The following is a 17,622-nucleotide window of genomic DNA, read 5'->3' as shown; positions in this document are numbered from 1 at the left end:
GGGCTCCCTTCAGGGTCACCACGGCAGGAGGGCTGCAGCCAAGGTTCCAGGGTGCCTGGTGCTGCAGAGGCACTGCCCAACCATGCCATCATCATCCTGCTGATCCCAGCTCAGCAGCAGCCCAGGACCTTGCTTGGCTGTCCCCTGCTGTGCCTCGATCACTGATGTGCTGCTGTAGCACACAGTGGGGCACCACGGACCCTGCCAGCTCAGCCCTCTGGGGACAAGGCAGGGGGAGGAAGATGCTGCCTGTGACAGCTCAGTGCAGAGCTCGGGGTTTAGCTGTGGCATCATCACCATGTGCCCCACAGCGCGAGCCGAGTGTTTGGTGTGTCCCCAGCACCAGCTGGGCTGAGCAATGGTGCTGTGTGGGGTACCTGTGACAGCAGAGAGAGGACCCAAAGCGACACGCACAGGGACATCAGCACTCCCCCTTTATTAGACACCAGCTGAGCAGGGGCACTGGACACCAGCAGCCACAGGAGCAGCAGCCCGGGTGTGCACTGCCAGCTAGAGCCGTGTGGCACCGTGCGGGAGCGGGCGAGGGGAGCCCACCCGCGTGGTGGGGCTGGGCATCTCCTCGGGGTACGAGAGGGCAGGGTTGTCCAGCCCCAGCCTGGCCTTGTCGCGGGGAGCCCCCTCGGGCTCCTCCCAGCCCTCGGCGCTGCGGCAGCGGTCGGTGCAGCACAGCGTGGCCTGGGTGATGGCCCGGTCCAGGGGCTGCAGCGAGTGCATCCAGGCGGGGAGGAAGTCCCAGGTCTGCAGCCACTTGGGCAGGCGGCCGGGGCTGTGCGCCTGCAGCGCGTTCACCAGCCCCACGAAGAAGAGGAGGCCGAGGAAGGGCGCGCCCACCCCCACCAGCGCCCGCCAGCCCGCCATGGAGATGCCGAAGATGAGGGAGGGCAGCAGGAGGAAGCAGACGATGAGGTAGAGCACGGCAAACCAGCGGTACTTGGCCGTGCGCTCGCCCAGCGCCTTGGCCATGCGGATGGGCAGGCGGGTGAAGGGCAGCGGGTACCACAGCAGGATGCCCGAGATGTTGAAGAAGAAGTGGCACAGAGCAATCTGCGAGGATGGCATCCCCATCAGGCCGGGCACGTGGGCATCCCCCAGCCCCTGCCCTGCCCGGTGACCTCATCCAGCCCAGCCACGGCCCCGGGCTGACTGTACCTGGAAGGAGCTGGCCAGTTTGTCCCCTGGGCTGGCCAGGGCAGCCAGGATGGCAGTGGTGGTGGTGCCAATGTTTGAGCCCAGGGTCAGTGGGTAGGCACGCTCAATGCTGATCACCCCCAGGCCTGTGGGAGAGACACCCTGTCACTCCTGGCAGTGCCATCCCCACGCTCTCCCAAGGAGGAGCTCCTTTTGTCCCCCTGAGTGCTTTAGCACCCACAGGGCTGGGGATGGCACATGGCAGGGGATGAGGAGTGGCTGGGACTCACCGATCAGGGGTGTGATGGCCGAGGTGAAGACAGAGCTGCTCTGCACCACGAAGGTCATCCCAGCACCCACCACCATGGCGAAGTAGCCGGTGAGCCAGCTGAGCGGGTGTGGGAGGTCTGCCACGGCATGGCCACAGGCATGGGCACAAACAGGGACATGGCCACGGCCACGTCAGGGCTGGGGGCCAGGGGCAGCCAGGGACTTGTCTGAGGATGGCAGGTGGAGATGGGCATGGGTGGCCATGTGGCATGTGGTCCCCATGCTACTCACCAGTGTTGATGACCTTCTGGATGGCTTTGGCCACCTGCCCCTTGAGCAGGGAGTTGAGGAGTTTGACCAGGAGGATGAGGCAGGTGCAGAGCACGACAAGGGACCCGGCCAGCAGCACCAGCCCCACGGCCAGGTCAGGCAGTGGTGTGTCGGTGAAGAGGTGCTCACCTGCCCCACAGCACCGCTGGACAAGGGGCTGGGGCTGGCCCGGCCCCGCTCACAAACCTGCCCCCACAGACAGCCCCACACCTGGACCCAGCACAACATCTCCCAGCCCTGCCCCACATCGTGACTGCAGCACTTCTCCATCACACGAACAACCCCCAGCCCCACCTGCACCTCCCAGCCCCATGCCCTGTGCCCCAGCCCTGCCCAAGCCCTCCACACCCACTCACACTTCTTCCTGGTGACGTTGTGAAGGACCTCAATGCCCTTAGTGCTGCAGTGGCCGGGGGACGTGCAGTTTGGGGGGGGCCCAAGCCCCACAGTGGCCATCTGCAGGGAGAAGGTGGGCTACAGCTGGCTCCAGAGTGTCCTCTGCCAGCCCTCGCCCACCACCCATCTGTGGGAGTGCTTGGTGGTCCCAGCAGGGCCACGGGCCCCTCACCTGGGGGGCTGCAGGTCCACACCAGACGCGGATGAGGCTCCGGTTGCGCAGGCTTTCATCCCCCGTTGCGATGCCCGTGATCACAGACTTGTCCAGCTGCAACAACACACGTGTTGGAGAGGGCACCTGGGGGCTAACAGCACCCACAGGCTGGGGACATCTTCACTGGCATGGGGACACCACTGCCAGCCTGGGGACACTTGGATACAACCGCCATCCAAGGGACACCAGTGCTGGGGACATCACCACCAGCCTGGGGCATACCACGCTGGCATACATAACAGCTGAGCAGACCTGGATGATGAGCTTGGTGAAGGGCTCTGTGATGATCTTCAGCAGGTCGGGGGCATCTTTCCCGCTGCGGATGTTGAAGGTGGCCACAACCAGGCGGGTGACGTGGTGCAGGTACCCACTCACCACCTCCAGTGGCAGCAGCACCAGCACTGACAGCCAGTTGAAGCAGTCGTGCACCGTGGCACCAGCGAAGGCCCTGTGCAGAATGAAGGAGCCCCTTGGCGTGGGGTGGTCCTGAGGGGCAGCCCCCAGCCCCAGAAGTGTCCCCTGAGCCACGCAGCTCTCACCGTTTGAACTCGCTGCGGTCGCCAGCCTGCATGAGGGCCACGATGGTGTTGGTGACCGAGGTGCCGATGTTGGAGCCCATGATGATGGGGATGGCAGAGCGCACCTCCAGCACTGGGGACAGAGAGGCCTGCTAGCCCTGCACGGCCTGCCTCAGGGTGACCCCCCGCAGCCATCCTCTCCCTCAGCCTCAGGTCCCCAGCAGCCTCAGGGGCACACTCACACCCTGAGGAGACCATGCTGACGATGATGGAGGTGGAGGTGGAGGAGCTCTGCACCAGCACGGTCACCAGGATGCCCACCACCAGCCCTGCCACTGGATTGGAGAGGATGGCGTTGTCCTTGAAGATGTCCCCCGCCACCTTACCTGTAAGGGAATGTGAGTGCAGGCTGCTGGCACTGCCAGTGCCACCAGGTTCCCGGGCATCCCTGCCACCCTACTACCTCCAGCCAGCTGGAAGGCAGAGCTGAGCACGTCCAGAGAGCACACGAAGAGGTACAGGAACCCAAACATCAGGGGCACCTTTAGAAGGGAGACACAGAAGGACTGGACCCTGGCCCAGCACCCGAGCTCTGTGCAAGACAAGAGAGAGTGTTAAACTCCTGCTATGGCATGGCCCTGGCTCCCCAGGCTCCTGCAGCCTCATGCCACTCTCATGGCTCCTGGCAGCACAGGGCTCATGTCCCTTGCTATGCCACCTGTCCCAGGGTCCCCTCCATCTCCTCCCACCCTGGAGTGCCTTGTTTCAGCTGTCCCATTGTCCCTCAGCTCTTCCCACGTCACCCCAGGACATTGAGGGTCTCTCCACCAGCACTGCCCTCCCAACCTGGCACCCCATGGTCCTGGCACCCCAAGTGCCCCAGGTGCCTCTGTCAGATCCCTGGGGTGTTCCCCAGGTGCTGTGAGACCCCCACCCCCGTGGGGTCTCACCTGGCCTCTGCAGCTCGTCCAAGGCCAGGCGGTGCCCCTGCCAGGGCAGCGCGTCCAGCTCGTACCGCTCGCGGCCCTCGCGCCGGCGCCCCGGGGAGCCGGGGCAGGGGAAGCCATGCTCAGGGCAGGGCACGGCGCTGACCGTGAAGGGGCAGCTGTGGGCACCCGGCAGCCGGTGCAGGGCTGGGGAGAGAGGGCACCCACGTTACAGCCCTGTCCCGGCAGGGACCTCCCTGCAGAGGAGAGCCCAGCGCTGCCTGGGCCAGGGTCTGGCAGGAAGCAGAGCTGAGGAAGAGGAAGAGGAGGAAGAGGAGGAGGAGGAAGAGGAGGAAGAGGAGGAAGAGGAGGAAGAGGGCTGGGGGTACCTACCTTGGGGGCTGGGGCAGTAGGCAAACTGTGGCCCGTGCACAACCCTTCCTCCCCGCACCGGGCAGCGGCCGGGCAGGACTGGGCTCTCCGTCCGGTAGGGCAGCATCGCTCCTGCTGGGGCTGAGCACAGGTGGCTGCGTGTCACCACGGCTGTGCTGCACCAACTGCCACGTCCCCCCAGATCCCTGCAGCGCTGGCAACACTGAGGAGCACCACCCCATCATCTGTTGGTCCACCAGCTGCTGCTGTGCCACCCCAGCGAGCTCCCAAAGGGCAGGCAGGGCAGGCAGGAAGGGCACTGCTCCTGCCCAGGGCCCAGCTCACCTGGGGCTGGCCGGGCACTCAGGGCAGTGCCACTTCCACATGCCACATCCACGCCTCCCTCCAGCGAAGTGGCCCGTGGGGCACCACGGCCCTTTATACACACGCCAAGAGCAAAGTCTAAGGAGCCCCGCGTCGCCCCTCGCCTCCGCTCCCGCTCACCTCCTCCCCAGAAATTCCTGCAGTTAATGGGTAACCCCTGCCACATCCCGCGGCTGCGGCCCCGGGCGGCATGGGGCACGTGCCCCCGGGGTACCCGGCGCTCCCGGGGCCGGGGATGAGCAGAGCCAGGGCGCTGCTGGAGCTGCCCGAGAGGTGATGCTGGAGGAGCCTCAGCTCTCCGTCATTTGGTGCCGGGTGGTTCATCCACTGCACGAGAGGAAGAGGAGGAGGAGAAGGGCTTGGTGCTGGTGCTGCTGGGGTATGACAAACCAGAGGTGAGGCCATGCTGACCTCAGTGCCATCGCAGCATCAGCCGTGAGGGCTCAGCTCTGCCCAGGGCACATGTCCTCACTCCCAGGGCATTGGAGATGGCTGATGCCAACACCGGTGTGATCCCCGTGTCCTGGTGGTGATGGTGGCACACAGCAGGCTCTGCCCGTGCCAGCAGCTCAGTGTGGGGCAGCCAGCAGTGCTGGGGGCTGTGTGGGGCAGAGCCTGCATCTCCCTGGCACCAATCTCCCCAGCATGTGCTGGGGTGAGCAGGAGAGGAGCGAGGCCAGCGCTGCCGTCACCACCTCCTTGGCCCTGTTTATCATTACCTGCTGCTCACACTCCTCCAGCCAAGTTTCCATCCACCCACGGGACACCCAGCAAGCTTATGTGCACAGCTGCCCAGGGCAGACACAGTGGCCCAAGGCTCCTCCAGCCCTGTGCCTGTGGGAGTGGGCACAGAGAGGTGTTCCCTTGCCACATCCCCATTTCCCCAGGATGAAGCACTGCCAGAACCCATCACCATGATGAGCCAGGTGCAAACGTAAGGGAAGATCCCTTGGGTACTCCAGGGCACTCAGGGACAGCCTGGGGACACCTGTGCCACTGCTGGAGCATCACTGAGCACCTCCAGTGAGTCACAGGCTGATGGAGCTGAATGCCCGGGAGGTGGCACAGCAGGGGACGTGTCCTGCCTCCGCAGGGCTGGGGACTCTTCTGTCCAGGGGCTGCAGGGGGCTGGTGTCCGCACTTGCCCCGTGCCCAGGGGCTCCTGGCCAGCTGCCCCCACAATCATTAACCCAGTGAGGCCCTGGCAGCTCTGGCTGTCACTCATTGACAGGGTCGGGGCTGAAGTCCTTGGCCATGCCGGCCCTGCAGCTTCCCTGCTCCACCAGCAGTGCTGGGTAAACAAGCTCCTGGCACTGCCCCTTGCTGCCAGTCGGGGTGGCACTGGAGCCCAGGGATGGCCCCAGCTCTGCCATGGCCCTAGGAAGGCTCTTGTTGAGAGGACATGGCTGCTGGGAAAAGCACAACCCAGCCTGATGACAGAGGAGGCAAAGAAAGGTACATCCAGACAATGCTCTTTATTTCCCCTGGTTCCACAGCACAGACAGAACTGAGCAGCATCACAGAGACACAGGAGGGCTCTGACCAAGGCCACAGGGCTGCAGCTGGCTGTGGCAGCATAGGGCTGGGTGGCCATGCCCCCATCTCTGGGCAAGCCTGGGGGCCCTGGGTCACCCCTCTGCCTCTGGCCAGGCAGTGGTGATGGAGTGGCTACCCAAGGCACAGGCAGGAAGGGCTCTGGCACGTATGGACTGTGGAGGGATCTCCTGGCTGCTGTTGGGGGAGCAATGGAATCTCCATTGCAGGTTCTGTCTGGGACCTCTGGGGACACGGGCTGCTGGGCATGGGGACCAGCAGTGCACAGCCAGGACTGGCAGATGGGGCTCAAGGCTCCTGGCAGGAATGACAGGCTGGGCACAGGCTGGGGACCTGCACAGCAGGCTGAGGTGCTCAGCACCCAGGGGTGCTGCATTCTTCTGGCACCAAGCAGAGCTGTCCTGGCAGGCTGAGCTCCCCCAGCTCAGTGGGGATGGGGCAGGGGGGAGATGGGGACTTGCTCCTGCCTGTCCCTCAGCTGCCACCCACGCAGGATCTCTGGCAGGGAGGAGGAAGGCTTTTTTGGCACCATCTGCTGGCTCTGCCTCTGGCTGCCCGGGGCAGGAACCCTGTGCCCTGCTCCAGGCAGTGCTACTGTGGCAGGATCAGGCCACGCTCACGCAATGCAGACGTAACAACCTGCCCGGGGCACAGCCTGGCAGGGCCGTGCTCACCCTCCCCAGGAAGGGTGGACTCACAAATCAACAACGGGGCAGCCCTGTTCCCACGGGGCCAGGGACTGGCTCTGCCTCTGAGCTCCGGGCACGCGTTCTCCTGACCCTGCCTGCCCACAGCACCGGAGCTCAGGGCTGGAGCCTGCCTTTCCTCCCCACCCACCCTGTCTATCCTGCACACCCTGCAGCCAGGAGGGAGCTTTCCCCACCCAGACAGCGAGCGGGGCTGTGTCAGCCCGACACAGGCAGGATGTGCTGGGCAGGCAGCTCTGCTGCAGGCAGAGGCACTGGGCAGGACAGTGCCAGGGGTGTTGCAAAGTGCTTTGCAACGAGGGTTCAAACTATGTACAAGAGTCCCTTGATGTGCACCGGGATGTGGCCCCGCAGAGGGGCATGGCAGCTGCTCAGCCACTCACAGCGACACAACATGACAGCTTGGGACAGGACGTGGATGGATCTGCAGTCCGGGCAGTGTCAGCGGTGCAGGGCAGGGGCTGTCGGGCCCCTCTTGAGCCCCAGCATGGCCTGGGGGTGCCACGTGCCAGGACTCATCAGAGCTTGTGGTCCAACGAAGGCTGAGCCAGCGCGGGCTCTTCCTGAGGGCAGCTGCTTCCCTCAGAGCCAGCCTGAGGGGCACTGGGCTGATGTGACCCCTCACAGGCACTGCTGTCCTGCACAGGGAGCTGCAGGAAGTCAGGCAGGACCAGGTCCTCCTTAGAGAGCAGCCCACGCTGGTCGTTGGCCCGGCAGCTCTGGGCACGGTTCAGCAGCTCCACCAGCCCTGGGGAAATGCAGATCATGCACCTGAGCCAGGCACTGGGGCTTTGTCCCAGCACCTCAGCTGCCCTCTCCACCTGATATGACCCTGAACGTGTCCCAGGCACAGCACCAGAACCTTCTCCCTGCTCCACACCAGACCCCACAGCCCATTCCCAGCTTCATGGGACCCTGCAGCCATCCCCAGCACACCAGGGGCTCTGCATCCCTCAGCCTGTGTTTTGCCCCAACCCCTCAGGACTCAGACACGCCAGGTCTCACCTTCCAGGTCGTACGTGCGCCGGTTGAGGTTCATGGCAGCTGAAGACTGTGGCCTGGAGAAGGAGGAGGGCATGTCCCATCGTGTGTCAGGCTCTGCTCCTGTTGGGCTTCCCTCCTGCAACGAGCAGCCCAGGCCTCAGCCACGGGGCAAGGAGGCAGCACTGCCCTGGGCTTTGTGCCCATCACCCTCCCACAGCCTGGCTCCTGCCTTGGCACCCACTGCCAGCCCCGTGGCAAGTGCTGGGACCAGAGCTTCCCTGTGGACCAGGACAGCAGCTGTGAGGGCATCTCTAACCAGGGCTGGTGGGATTTGGTGCTCACCTCACTCCGGAGCAGAGAGGGGGCAGCTGCAGCCTCAGCACTCCCCATCACTCGCACATCTGCAAGGGAAGTGATGCTCAGTTCCCCATTCCAGCACCCTGGTGCTGGCCAGGCAGGGACAGGATGGACCCTGTCCCAGGGAGTGGGAGCCATGGCCAGCAGAAGACAGCCTGACCCTCCAAGTGCCCTTCAAGGTGATGTAGCTCGAGGGGACATGGTTTGGGAGGGAGGACACTTTACCTGCTGGTGTTTCCAAGACAAGTTTCTGAGCAGACACTGTGCTGACCGGCTTCTCCAAGTCCAGGATGTCTGGCTCACCTTGCTGCAAGAGGAACAGCAGCCAGTGTCACACTCACTGTGGCACGGGAAAGGCAGCCAGGCTGATGAATTGCTTGGCCAGACCCCACTGGGCCAGCACAGGCAACACCCACTGGTCCCTCCCAGCACACAGAGGGATGTCACAGCCCATCCCAAACAGTGATTGTAGGAGCTCACAGGCTGCCTGCAGCACACACCGCTGCTCCCCACTATGTGCTCAGAGCCAGCAGCCCCTGGCCGAGCCCCAAAGCCAGGGCTCCCCCGAGGCAGGGGCTGGCCCCAGGCTCACCCTGTGCAGCAGTGCCCGCTCCACGCTCACGCCGTACTTGCCCAGCACGGGCTGCAGCGCCTCCCGGATGCGCTTGGTCGGCTTGGATGTGATGCGGACGGTCTTGCTGAGGGAGGAGATCTCCAGGCTGCAGAGGGGGGGAAGAGGTGGTTGCAGGCAGGAGCAGAGCTAAGGTACTTGGGACTGCCTGGGGGACTGGGTTTGAGGCTCTGTGGATGGCCAACAGCATCAGCCCCAAAGCTCCCACTCACTCAAAGCTTATCCTGTTCTCCAGCTTCACCTCCTGGTCTGCCAACACGGAGCACTCCTGGTCCAGCACCAACGCTTTCTGCAAGAGACAAACCATCAGGAGAGAGCCAGCAGAGTGGCACAGGGATGGTTTGGCTGGCAGACACCCTGCTCCCCGCTGCCTGCCCTACCTGCTCATTCCCCACCAGGAAGACCTTGATGTCGGGGAGGCTGAAGCCGCGTTTCTCACATATCCCTGCCAGCATGTCCCGGATGGAGTGGCCGGGCCGGACAGCGGCCAGCGAGGCCGTGCCGTCGGGCAGGTACACGCAGCAGTACTTCATGGGCTTGGCTGGCAGCTCTGCCTCGCTGCCCCCCAGACTCTTCTGCTGGCCCTGAGGGAGGGACGTGGCAGGATGAGCCCAGGCAGAGGCAGCGTGGTGCCGTGGCACTGGCGTGGTGCCCACTCACCTCCGTCCAGGGGCTGGCGGCTGTGCTGCCCGAGGACAAGAAGCCCAGGTCCAGGCTGGCCGAGGAGTTGAGCGAGCCCTGGGACTCCCTCCACAGCATGGCGCTCCTGCTGCCTTCTCCCCCCTCTAGGACAGACAGAGGGACGGTGGTGGGGACGTGAACACCCCTCAGGGTGGCGTGGCCCCTCTGTCCTGCCCAGCAGGGCACCCACCTGCCCAGGACGGCTCCCGCCGCTCTCCCTTCCTGAAGGAGCGCTGAAGGCTGCGGCTGGCACCGCTGCCCGCTGTCTCCACGCCCAGGGGCAGCGACTTGCCCAGCTTCAGCTTCGTCTTCTGGGGTGAATTGAGCAGCATCTCAGCATGACAACACCTCAGGTTTCCCCTTCCCTCTCCCTGGTCCTCTCACTGCTCGTCTGTCCCCAGCCTGGGGTTGAGCAGCAGGGAAGGGACCCAGCAGCACGGGGGCATGTCCCCATTGCCCTTTCCCCCTCACTCACCTTGCTGAGGTCAGGAGGGGGGCTGCTGCTGCGGGAGTGGGGCCGCAGGTCAGGCAGGGGCTGGCCCTGGCTCTCTGCCTGCAGGCAGGCCTGGTACAGGGGGGATTTCACAAAACGCGTGTAGCTGTCAAACTTCATAAGGTTGAAGATCTGGAAAGGGAGGATGTGTGTGCTTAAGACCCCTGCACACCTCCAGGCTCTGGCCACTGCCCCACGGTGACAGCAGTGATGCTGGGTGACATGTGGGGTGGTCCCACAGCCCCCATCCCGTGGGTGGGGCTCAGGTGCTGCCATACCTGGAGCTGCTGGATGCGAAACATGTCTGGGGAGGGGGTGGCCAGCATGTCCTCCCCAATCCAGGCCTGCTTGTCAATGTTCACAGGACTGACCGAGTGGCTGGAGAGGAACTCATCGTAGATCCGCCGTGCCTCCTGGGCCAGCTGAGGGGACAGGAGGCCAGGCTGGGACCAGCAACCCCCTCCTCTATACCACACCAGGGGAGCCCCCTGCTCACCCCACAGAGACACCTGAGCCCTGAAGAACCAACCTGCCCTGGGGCCAGCTCAGCACCTGGACTTCAGGACCAAGCTCTGGGCACAACACACCAGTGTCTCCACAGGGGTACAACCTGAGGGAGGAACCATCCCCTGCAGCCACCTGGCTCTGTCCCCATCATCCCCTGTCTAGCTCTGCCCTTGGTCTTGTCTGTCCCCCCAGAAACACCCTGTGGCAGTCTCGGGCTGGGGGAGCAGGGAGCACATCCTGCTCTGTGGGGCAGGCATCCCAGCCATGGCTTTGCAGATACACATCACATCCATCTCCTTTTTCCTTCTGCAAGAGCCCCCAGCCTGCTCAGCCCCCCAGGAAAGGGGTCTGCCAGGACCCCTGGACATGCAGCTGGACAGCTCTGCCCACATCCCTCCCAGCAGCTGTGAGCAAAGCTGCCCAGAGCTGGTACCTGCTGCGTGTCACTGGCCGGGATCTGCTGGAAGCACTCACATGCCTGCCAAAAGTAGACGTTTTCAGCACTGAACTCCTTCTTGAGGAACTCCTGCAGGGCAGAGAGAGCTGCTGCTGGTGGCACTGTGCCTGTGGGACAATCAGTGTCCAAGAGTTGGACAGGGGCAGGGGCTGAGCTCTGGGCTGTGACACTCACAGTGAAGTAGGTGACAGCCACACGGTCCTGCAGCAGCGTCTCAAAGGATTCAGCCCAGCTGACCACTGAGCCCTGGCTGGATCCACACGTGGCTGCTGGGCCTGGCAGGCTGTTCACACTGTGGTTGCTGCCACGGGCCCGGGAGGCATTTAACTCTGAGAGAGAAAAGGGGTCAGGTCTGGCTGTCTCTCTGTCCCCTAATGTCACCCCCCAGTGCCAACAGCCCCATCTGGATCAGACCTGGTGAGTGCTGGGTAGGGAACATGAGGAGCATCACGGTGGCATCCTTGGAGGATTGAGCACCAGGATGCTGCAGCTGGCACTTGCTGCCATGACAGCTCTCCCTGCCAGTGCTGGCAGTTGTGCCCACCCCGGGGGTCACTGTGACTCCACCTGTGACCCATCTCCTGGGGTAAGACAGCCATGGGGAGGGCACCCAGCGAGCTGGGAAAGTGGAGTGGAAGGGGACACAGAGGGCACACAGAGTGGAGGGAAGCTTGGAAGATGGGTAGAGGTGCCTGAACCCACTTTCTCTATTCCTCTGGCCAAGAAGAGGGACAAACCCAGCATGTGGAGGGCACAGAAAATGTCATTTCCAGCTCCCAACCCTGAGGAAACCCCACCTCGGGGAAACCCAGGGTGACCATGTGTTCAGAAAGATGGAAGTTCCCAGGGGCTACCCCAGCTTTGGAACTGGTTTGACTGGTGTGCGGCGGGAAGCAGGGGGTCATTTGCAAGAGAAGGTAAGGGTATGGAAGCAGTGCTCTCCTGCAAAGCTGGCAGGAGCAGAGGAGGTGTGTCAGGCTGCTCCTTGGCCAGGCTCCCCGTACTTATCCTCCTGTGGTCTAAACCATGAGTAACTGGGGCCAAAACAGTTGAATAAACCATCTGAGATATCCAGTGCACAGTCAGACCGACAGACAGACAGACAGACAGACTCCCCCAGAGAACCTGAGGCTGGCTGGTACCCCAGTTCTCCTTGTCCCAGGAAGGCACTCAGCCCCCAGCACCCCAAAGTGCCAGCTGAGCAGCCAAAAGGAGGGGCAGGCACCGGGGGCCACGTGGGAGGGATGGGGGGACACGGCCAGTGCTGGGCAGAGGGCTCAGCCCTGCACCCAGCCATGGCACAGCCTGTGCTGGCACAGGGCCTCGCTGCCTGCTGGCTCCCTGCCCCTGGCACCAGGCTGCCTGTGGGCTTCCCCCTCCCCTGGAGATGATGCTGGCCTCCTGTCCCAGGGCAAAGAGCAGCCTTACCTCCATCCGACACGGCCGGGCCCTGTGGGAGTGGAAAGCAGAGAGGTGAGAGGGGCTACATGGCACCTGCTGGGCTGGTGGAGTGGCAGCAGCACCAGGGCAAGCCCAGGCTGAGCCCAGAGCAAGAGACCCTGTCAGCAAACACTGCTCTGGTGCTACCTGCCCTGTGGCAGCATTTCCAACCCAGGGCAGTGAGGAGAGAGTTACCCAGGGGGTACAGCCTTTCTCCTACCCCTCCATGGCCTAGGGCCAGCCCAGCCCAGGGCAAGGGCAGCTGCTATCAGATGTAACCCTGCCACCCAAACAACAAGGGAGGAGAGAAGCAGCCTCCACGGTACAGGAAGAGGAGGGGAGGAGGGGAGGGAAGGAAGAAGGACAACCACAGCCCCAAGCAGGCAAACTGCTTGGGCCTGCTGATGGAGGAGCGTGGAGCTACCCGAGGGCAGATGCCCAAAAGCAGGGACCAGGTGGTGCCAGCCATGGGCACAGCAGGACAGGGTGTCCTGCAGCACCCGCTGGGCACCCCAGACAGCAGCCCTGGGGATGGAGTAGCCAAGCAGGGAGATGGGCAGAGCCTCTGAAACCAAAGCCCAGCCATGCACTCACTGCATGTCTCATCACACTGAAGTGGTGCCCAAATTCGAGTGGTGCCCAAATTCCAGTGGTGCCCCTGGCCCGGCCGCCCCGTGCCCCCCAGCCTGCCAGCCCCACACAGCTCCCGACTGCCTCCATCCCAGGCCGGCTACCCAGCCCTGCCTTTCCCTGCTTCCCACCCCACATTCCTCTGCCGTGTCTCTTCCCCCAGCCCCACGTCCCTCTGTCCTGCCGGCTCCCCGTGCATCCACGCTGCCCACACCCACACAGCCCCGCAGACACCAGCGGGGTGTCCTGGCTCCTGTCACCCCATCACCCAGTGCCACACATGTCCTTACAACGCTGCCCGAGCCACAAACCCCCGCTGCTCACACCCGGCCCCACGCGTGCCTGTTTCACCCAGACCCCGCTGCCTGCCCTCAACCCCCTACAGCTCCGCTGCTTTGGACACCCATCCCGCCCTGCCTGCCCAGAACCCCACACCCTCCCAGCTGCCCGGTTCCTGACCCCACACATCCCAGGGTTATCCGCTCCGCAGCCGCTGCCCGCCCCTCACCCGGTACCGAGTCCCCGCCGCGCCGCCGCCGGGGCAGCCCCGCGGGTGGGACCGGCGCCCCGGGCACTCACCATGCGCCCGTTGTGCACCACCAGCAGCTTGCCCTTGCCCTGCATGCCTGGCTCGGCCCGGCCCGGCCCGGCCCGGCGCGCTAGGGGCGCGGCCCGCGGCCCCGCAGCATCCCCGGGCGGCGGCGCGGCTCTCCCGGCCCGGCCCGGCCCGGCGCTCCCGGCACCACCGCACTACCGCTTTCGGCTGCCACAGGAAGTGTCACCATGGGAACCGAGACCGCAGCGGGGGGAGCGGGGCCGCCGCCGGCACCGCCCCGGCGGACACCGGCTGCAGCCCCGGGCCGGCGCCGCCGCGGCTCCGTCCCCGTCCCCGTCTGCATCCACATCCGTTATCCCGTTCCCAGCTGCATCCCTGTTTCCCGTCCCATTCATTCCCCATCTGCATCCGTGATCCCGTCTCCGTCTGCATCCTTGTTTCCAGCCCCATCCCTGTCTCCATTCACATCCACACCCGTGACCACATCCCCATCTGCACCGCTGCTCCCAAACCCATCCCAGTGTGCATTCCCAGCACGGCTGGGGTCACCGCCCCGTTGTCCCCCTCCCCACAGCCGGAGGGGGCTGCTCCCGGCCATCACATCACCCCAGGGAAGGGAGGTGCAGGGGCAGGGGGGCATCAGCAGGCCCAGCACACGCTGCCACCAGCCTGGTGCCACTTGTCCTGGTCACAGAGGGTGTGGGGACAGCTGCCTGTGCTGTGCGTGCCAGCAGAACCTGGCAGAGAGGAGCAGTGGACGTGCAGCTTGGAGCCACCAAACTGATGCCTAAGCAGTTTTGCCCATCTCCTGAGGTCGGGGTTCCATGTTGATCAGCAACCACAAACCAGTGGAGGATATTTTCGGTTATTTGTTAGGAAATCTCAGTAACTAACAGCGCAGGATAAACCGCAGAGCACCATGGCAACCCGCTCAGGGAAATGCTAATAACGGGGATGTAAGGTGGGTGATTAACCTATCAAAAGCAGAACCCTAACATTAACTTGGGTGCAGATCTATGCAGAAAAAAATGAAGCTTTCCCACCATGAGCAGGCAAAAAAGCAGAGCACCACAGGCAGCCACAGACCTGGCAGGGTCTCTGGGTGGGGGGAACAGAGGGTGGCACCTCTGGCTGCCCCTCTGCCCCCTGCCACTGCATGGAGCAGCAGCGGGATGAGGGCTGGTCATGCTGCTCCCCTCTGCTTTGTCGGAGTGTGGCTGTGTTGTTTGGCTTGGCTTTGCCACCAGAGTTATAAATAAAAATGTCTCTCCAAGAGTGCGTGACTCACGGTCCTCACCACAAGGATAACCTCTCTGCTGGGAAACCTGATCTGAGGATGGAACTGCAGCATGCAGGAATCAAAGACATCGCCTAATTAATGCACTTAATCCAAAGGGAGAGCAGATGAGCCCCTCACCCCACCTGGGTTGGGGGCGGGCTGCTGGAGAATGTGTCTGAGCCCCTCTGGACGCCCGTCCTGTGTCATCCCCAGGCTCCAGCTGCTGACAAGCCAGCCCCCAACCTGCTCCAGGGCCTGGTGGTTTCCCTCGGGCAGCAGCAGGGAGCTGTGGCAGTCGCTGACGTGGCCTCAAGCAAGCTCAGCAATTTCTTTGCCACCCTGCAAGGGGACAGCTTGTGGGTGCTGGTGGTGCCTCAGCGTGAGGTATCCCAGCGTGTGAGGCTGTGCCAGCCCTGTGCCTGGCACAGCACCCCCCAGGCTGGGACCCCTGCCCCGTGGGGACAGGGACGTGCTGTGCCCCAGTGCCCCAGCCCGGGGGGACCTGCTTTATCCCGGGGGTAGGCGACGGCGGGGCGACAGCTGGCTGGAGGATTTGCCGAGGGCATTATTTAACGCTGTGGGTAAATGGAGGAACAGCAGCTAATTCCGGAGCCCGTAATCCTCTTCCTCCCCCGGGGACGGGGAGCGTGCCAGTCACGAACCCACCGGCGGGCCCTGGGACGAGCCCCCGCAGCTCCCCAGGCGGTGCCGCGGGCCGGAGCCACTCCCGGACCATGGGTGATGTGCAGAAGGTAAGCGGGGTCCGGTGACACCCCACCGGCTCCGGGGGGAGCGCAGCTCCAGCTCTCAGGGTGGTGCAGGAGGGCTGGCAGAGCAGGGGGCATGTCCCCCCCAGCGTGCCCAGGAGCTGGGAGTGGTCCCAGGGCTGGGACAGCACGCCCGGGAAGGGGGGAATTGGGGCTGGGCAGATCTGCTGTGGGGCCACCCCGAGCCTGAACACCTTGGGAGCTGGGCCTTGATGCTGGCTCAGGCCACAGACACAAGGTACCCAAAACCAACAGCGTGCCCAGATCCCCCATCCCAAACAAGGGACCCGGCACCCCAGAGGGCTCCCCTAGCACCCCCTGCCCCCAGGGGCTGCTCTCTGTCATCCAGAAGCTGAAGGGATCCCCGGAGCAGGAGCTCCGCATCGTCCTGCTGGGGCTGGACAACGCGGGCAAGACGACGCTGCTGAAGCGCCTGGCGTCCGAGGAGGTCAGCACCATCACCCCCACACAGGTAGGGGCTGCTGCGGGCCACGGGCGGGGCGGAGGGTGAGTCCCACCCATCCCCTGGGTGACGCTGGGGTTTGTGTCCCTGCACAGGGATTCAACATCAAGAGCGTCCAGTCCCACGGTTTGAAGCTGAATGTTTGGGACATCGGCGGGCAGCGCTCCATCCGCCCCTACTGGAAGAAGTACCTGGGCAGCACAGACCTGCTGGTGAGCGGGGCAGCACCCCCAGGCCTTGCATGCTGTGTGGGCCCCACAGAAGGGCTGTGCAGCCGGGCAAGAAGGAGCCCCTGACTGTCCCTTTTGTCCCCACGGCAGATTTACGTCATTGACAGTGCTGACCAGAAGCGTTTTGAGGAGACAGGGCAGGTATGAGTGGGTGAGGGGTGGCTGTGGGGTGCTGGGGCTCAGATCTGTATGGCACCAGCTCTTTGGGGATGAGGGGGAAGCAAAGCTGCTCTGAATTATGGGGCAGTGCTGTGCAGGAAGGCTCAAGATCAAGATGCCCCACTCCATGGCCCAGCAGCTCCCCCTGAGCTGGGATGCTCCAAGGGTGCCCAGCACAGGGGTGACAGTCCCTGGTGAAAGTGACCCCTCAGTCCCCAGCCCTCATCCCACCCCCAGCACCCTGCTAGTGATACAGCCAAACAAAGGTTTATGAGTAGCAAAAGCAGCTACAAAGCCTGGGAATGAAGCTCTGAGAGGGGAAGGTGAGACTCCAAGTGCCAGCCCCGGCTGTTCCATCACCAGACGGTGGTGTGGGTGTGCCAGACAGCTCGGGACTGCCAGGAGCCTCCTGCAGCTGCTGCCCTTTGCCCAGGGCTCTCCGTGCTGGGAGGATTTCAGTCCTCAAGTAGCCCTGTGTGGGGCTGATGGAGCTCCAGGAGGTGAAGCTCCTTTGGGAGCTTTTCCCCCGTGGAATGTCAAGACCTCACAGCTTCCTTATCTGCCATGAGCACCAGAGAGCAGGGATGAGGCATTTGCAGGGCTGAGGTGTCCAGCCCATGCTGGCTGGCTCCGTGGAGGAGGACAGCAGCCCTGGGAGAAGCTTCTCTCTTGGCAGGAGCTGGCAGAGCTCACGGAGGACGAGTCCCTCACGGGGGTCCCGCTGCTGGTGTTTGCCAACAAGCAGGACCTGGTGACTGCAGCGCCCGCGGCTGAAATCGCAGAAGGGCTGAGCCTGCACACCTACCGGGACCGGGAGTGGCAGATCCAGGCCTGCTCGGCCCTGTCTGGGGAAGGGGTGCAGGTAGACACGGGGGCCCCTGGGCTCTGCAGAGCTGGGAGAGGGCCCAAGGGCCTGCGCTCACATCCTTCTTCCCTCCAGGATGGGATGAACTGGATTTCCAGCCAGATCATGAACAGGAAGAAGTGAGAGCTGCAAAGTGCCAGATGGGACTGAGCTGCAGGTCCCTACGCCACGGCCAACCCCCCTGGTCCCTCAGCTCCCCGAGCCTCAGACTGCCACGTTCGGATGATTTTCCCACCCAATCTTCACTAGTCAATCAGCTTCCCCTCTCCCTGCCTCCTGGGCTTCCACGGGCTCTTCACACCC

The 17,622-nt window shown here is 63.9% G+C and overlaps 3 protein-coding genes across 5 annotated transcripts; 1 reads left to right on the top strand and 2 right to left on the bottom strand.

The window, feature by feature from the left end:
• Positions 1-422: 422 nt before the first annotated feature.
• Positions 423-4,317, bottom strand: SLC34A1 (solute carrier family 34 member 1). The gene is made up of 12 exons (XM_064387748.1): positions 4,197-4,317; positions 3,828-4,010; positions 3,341-3,469; positions 3,120-3,263; positions 2,899-3,010; positions 2,612-2,807; positions 2,318-2,413; positions 2,106-2,205; positions 1,711-1,878; positions 1,440-1,556; positions 1,171-1,295; positions 423-1,065 (listed from the first exon to the last, which is right to left on the bottom strand). Exons 1-12 carry the CDS (start codon positions 4,300-4,302, stop codon positions 511-513), a joined length of 2,031 nt encoding a protein of 676 aa, XP_064243818.1. The 5' UTR covers positions 4,303-4,317; the 3' UTR covers positions 423-510.
• A 1,702-nt stretch (positions 4,318-6,019) lies between these two features.
• RGS14 (regulator of G protein signaling 14) lies at positions 6,020-13,775 on the bottom strand. 3 transcript variants are annotated; one of them, XM_064387771.1, is made up of 15 exons: positions 13,580-13,775; positions 12,359-12,380; positions 11,105-11,259; positions 10,907-10,999; positions 10,245-10,388; positions 9,949-10,098; positions 9,664-9,784; positions 9,453-9,577; positions 9,173-9,376; positions 9,005-9,081; positions 8,754-8,880; positions 8,387-8,468; positions 8,147-8,205; positions 7,826-7,940; positions 6,020-7,568 (listed from the first exon to the last, which is right to left on the bottom strand). In XM_064387771.1, exons 1-15 carry the CDS (start codon positions 13,622-13,624, stop codon positions 7,339-7,341), a joined length of 1,749 nt encoding a protein of 582 aa, XP_064243841.1. In that variant the 5' UTR covers positions 13,625-13,775; the 3' UTR covers positions 6,020-7,338. The 3 variants fall into 3 exon arrangements, with proteins under 3 accessions (XP_064243841.1, XP_064243842.1, XP_064243843.1); XM_064387772.1 differs by having other exon boundaries at positions 9,664-9,781; XM_064387773.1 differs by having other exon boundaries at positions 7,465-7,591.
• Positions 13,776-14,019: 244 nt separating this feature from the next.
• LOC135280051 (ADP-ribosylation factor-like protein 3) lies at positions 14,020-17,592 on the top strand. Its single transcript, XM_064387775.1, has 6 exons — positions 14,020-15,587; positions 15,931-16,074; positions 16,161-16,277; positions 16,386-16,436; positions 17,131-17,316; positions 17,395-17,592. The coding sequence occupies exons 1-6, from the start codon at positions 15,570-15,572 to the stop codon at positions 17,440-17,442; spliced, it is 564 nt and encodes a 187-aa protein (XP_064243845.1). The 5' UTR covers positions 14,020-15,569; the 3' UTR covers positions 17,443-17,592.
• The last annotated feature ends 30 nt before the right edge of the window (positions 17,593-17,622 follow it).

This window comes from Passer domesticus, chromosome 13 (assembly GCF_036417665.1).
Source record: "Passer domesticus isolate bPasDom1 chromosome 13, bPasDom1.hap1, whole genome shotgun sequence".
Lineage (NCBI taxonomy): Eukaryota > Metazoa > Chordata > Aves > Passeriformes > Passeridae > Passer > Passer domesticus.
Note: the sequence above shows the minus strand (reverse complement) of the source record. Positions and strands in the feature narration are given on the sequence as shown.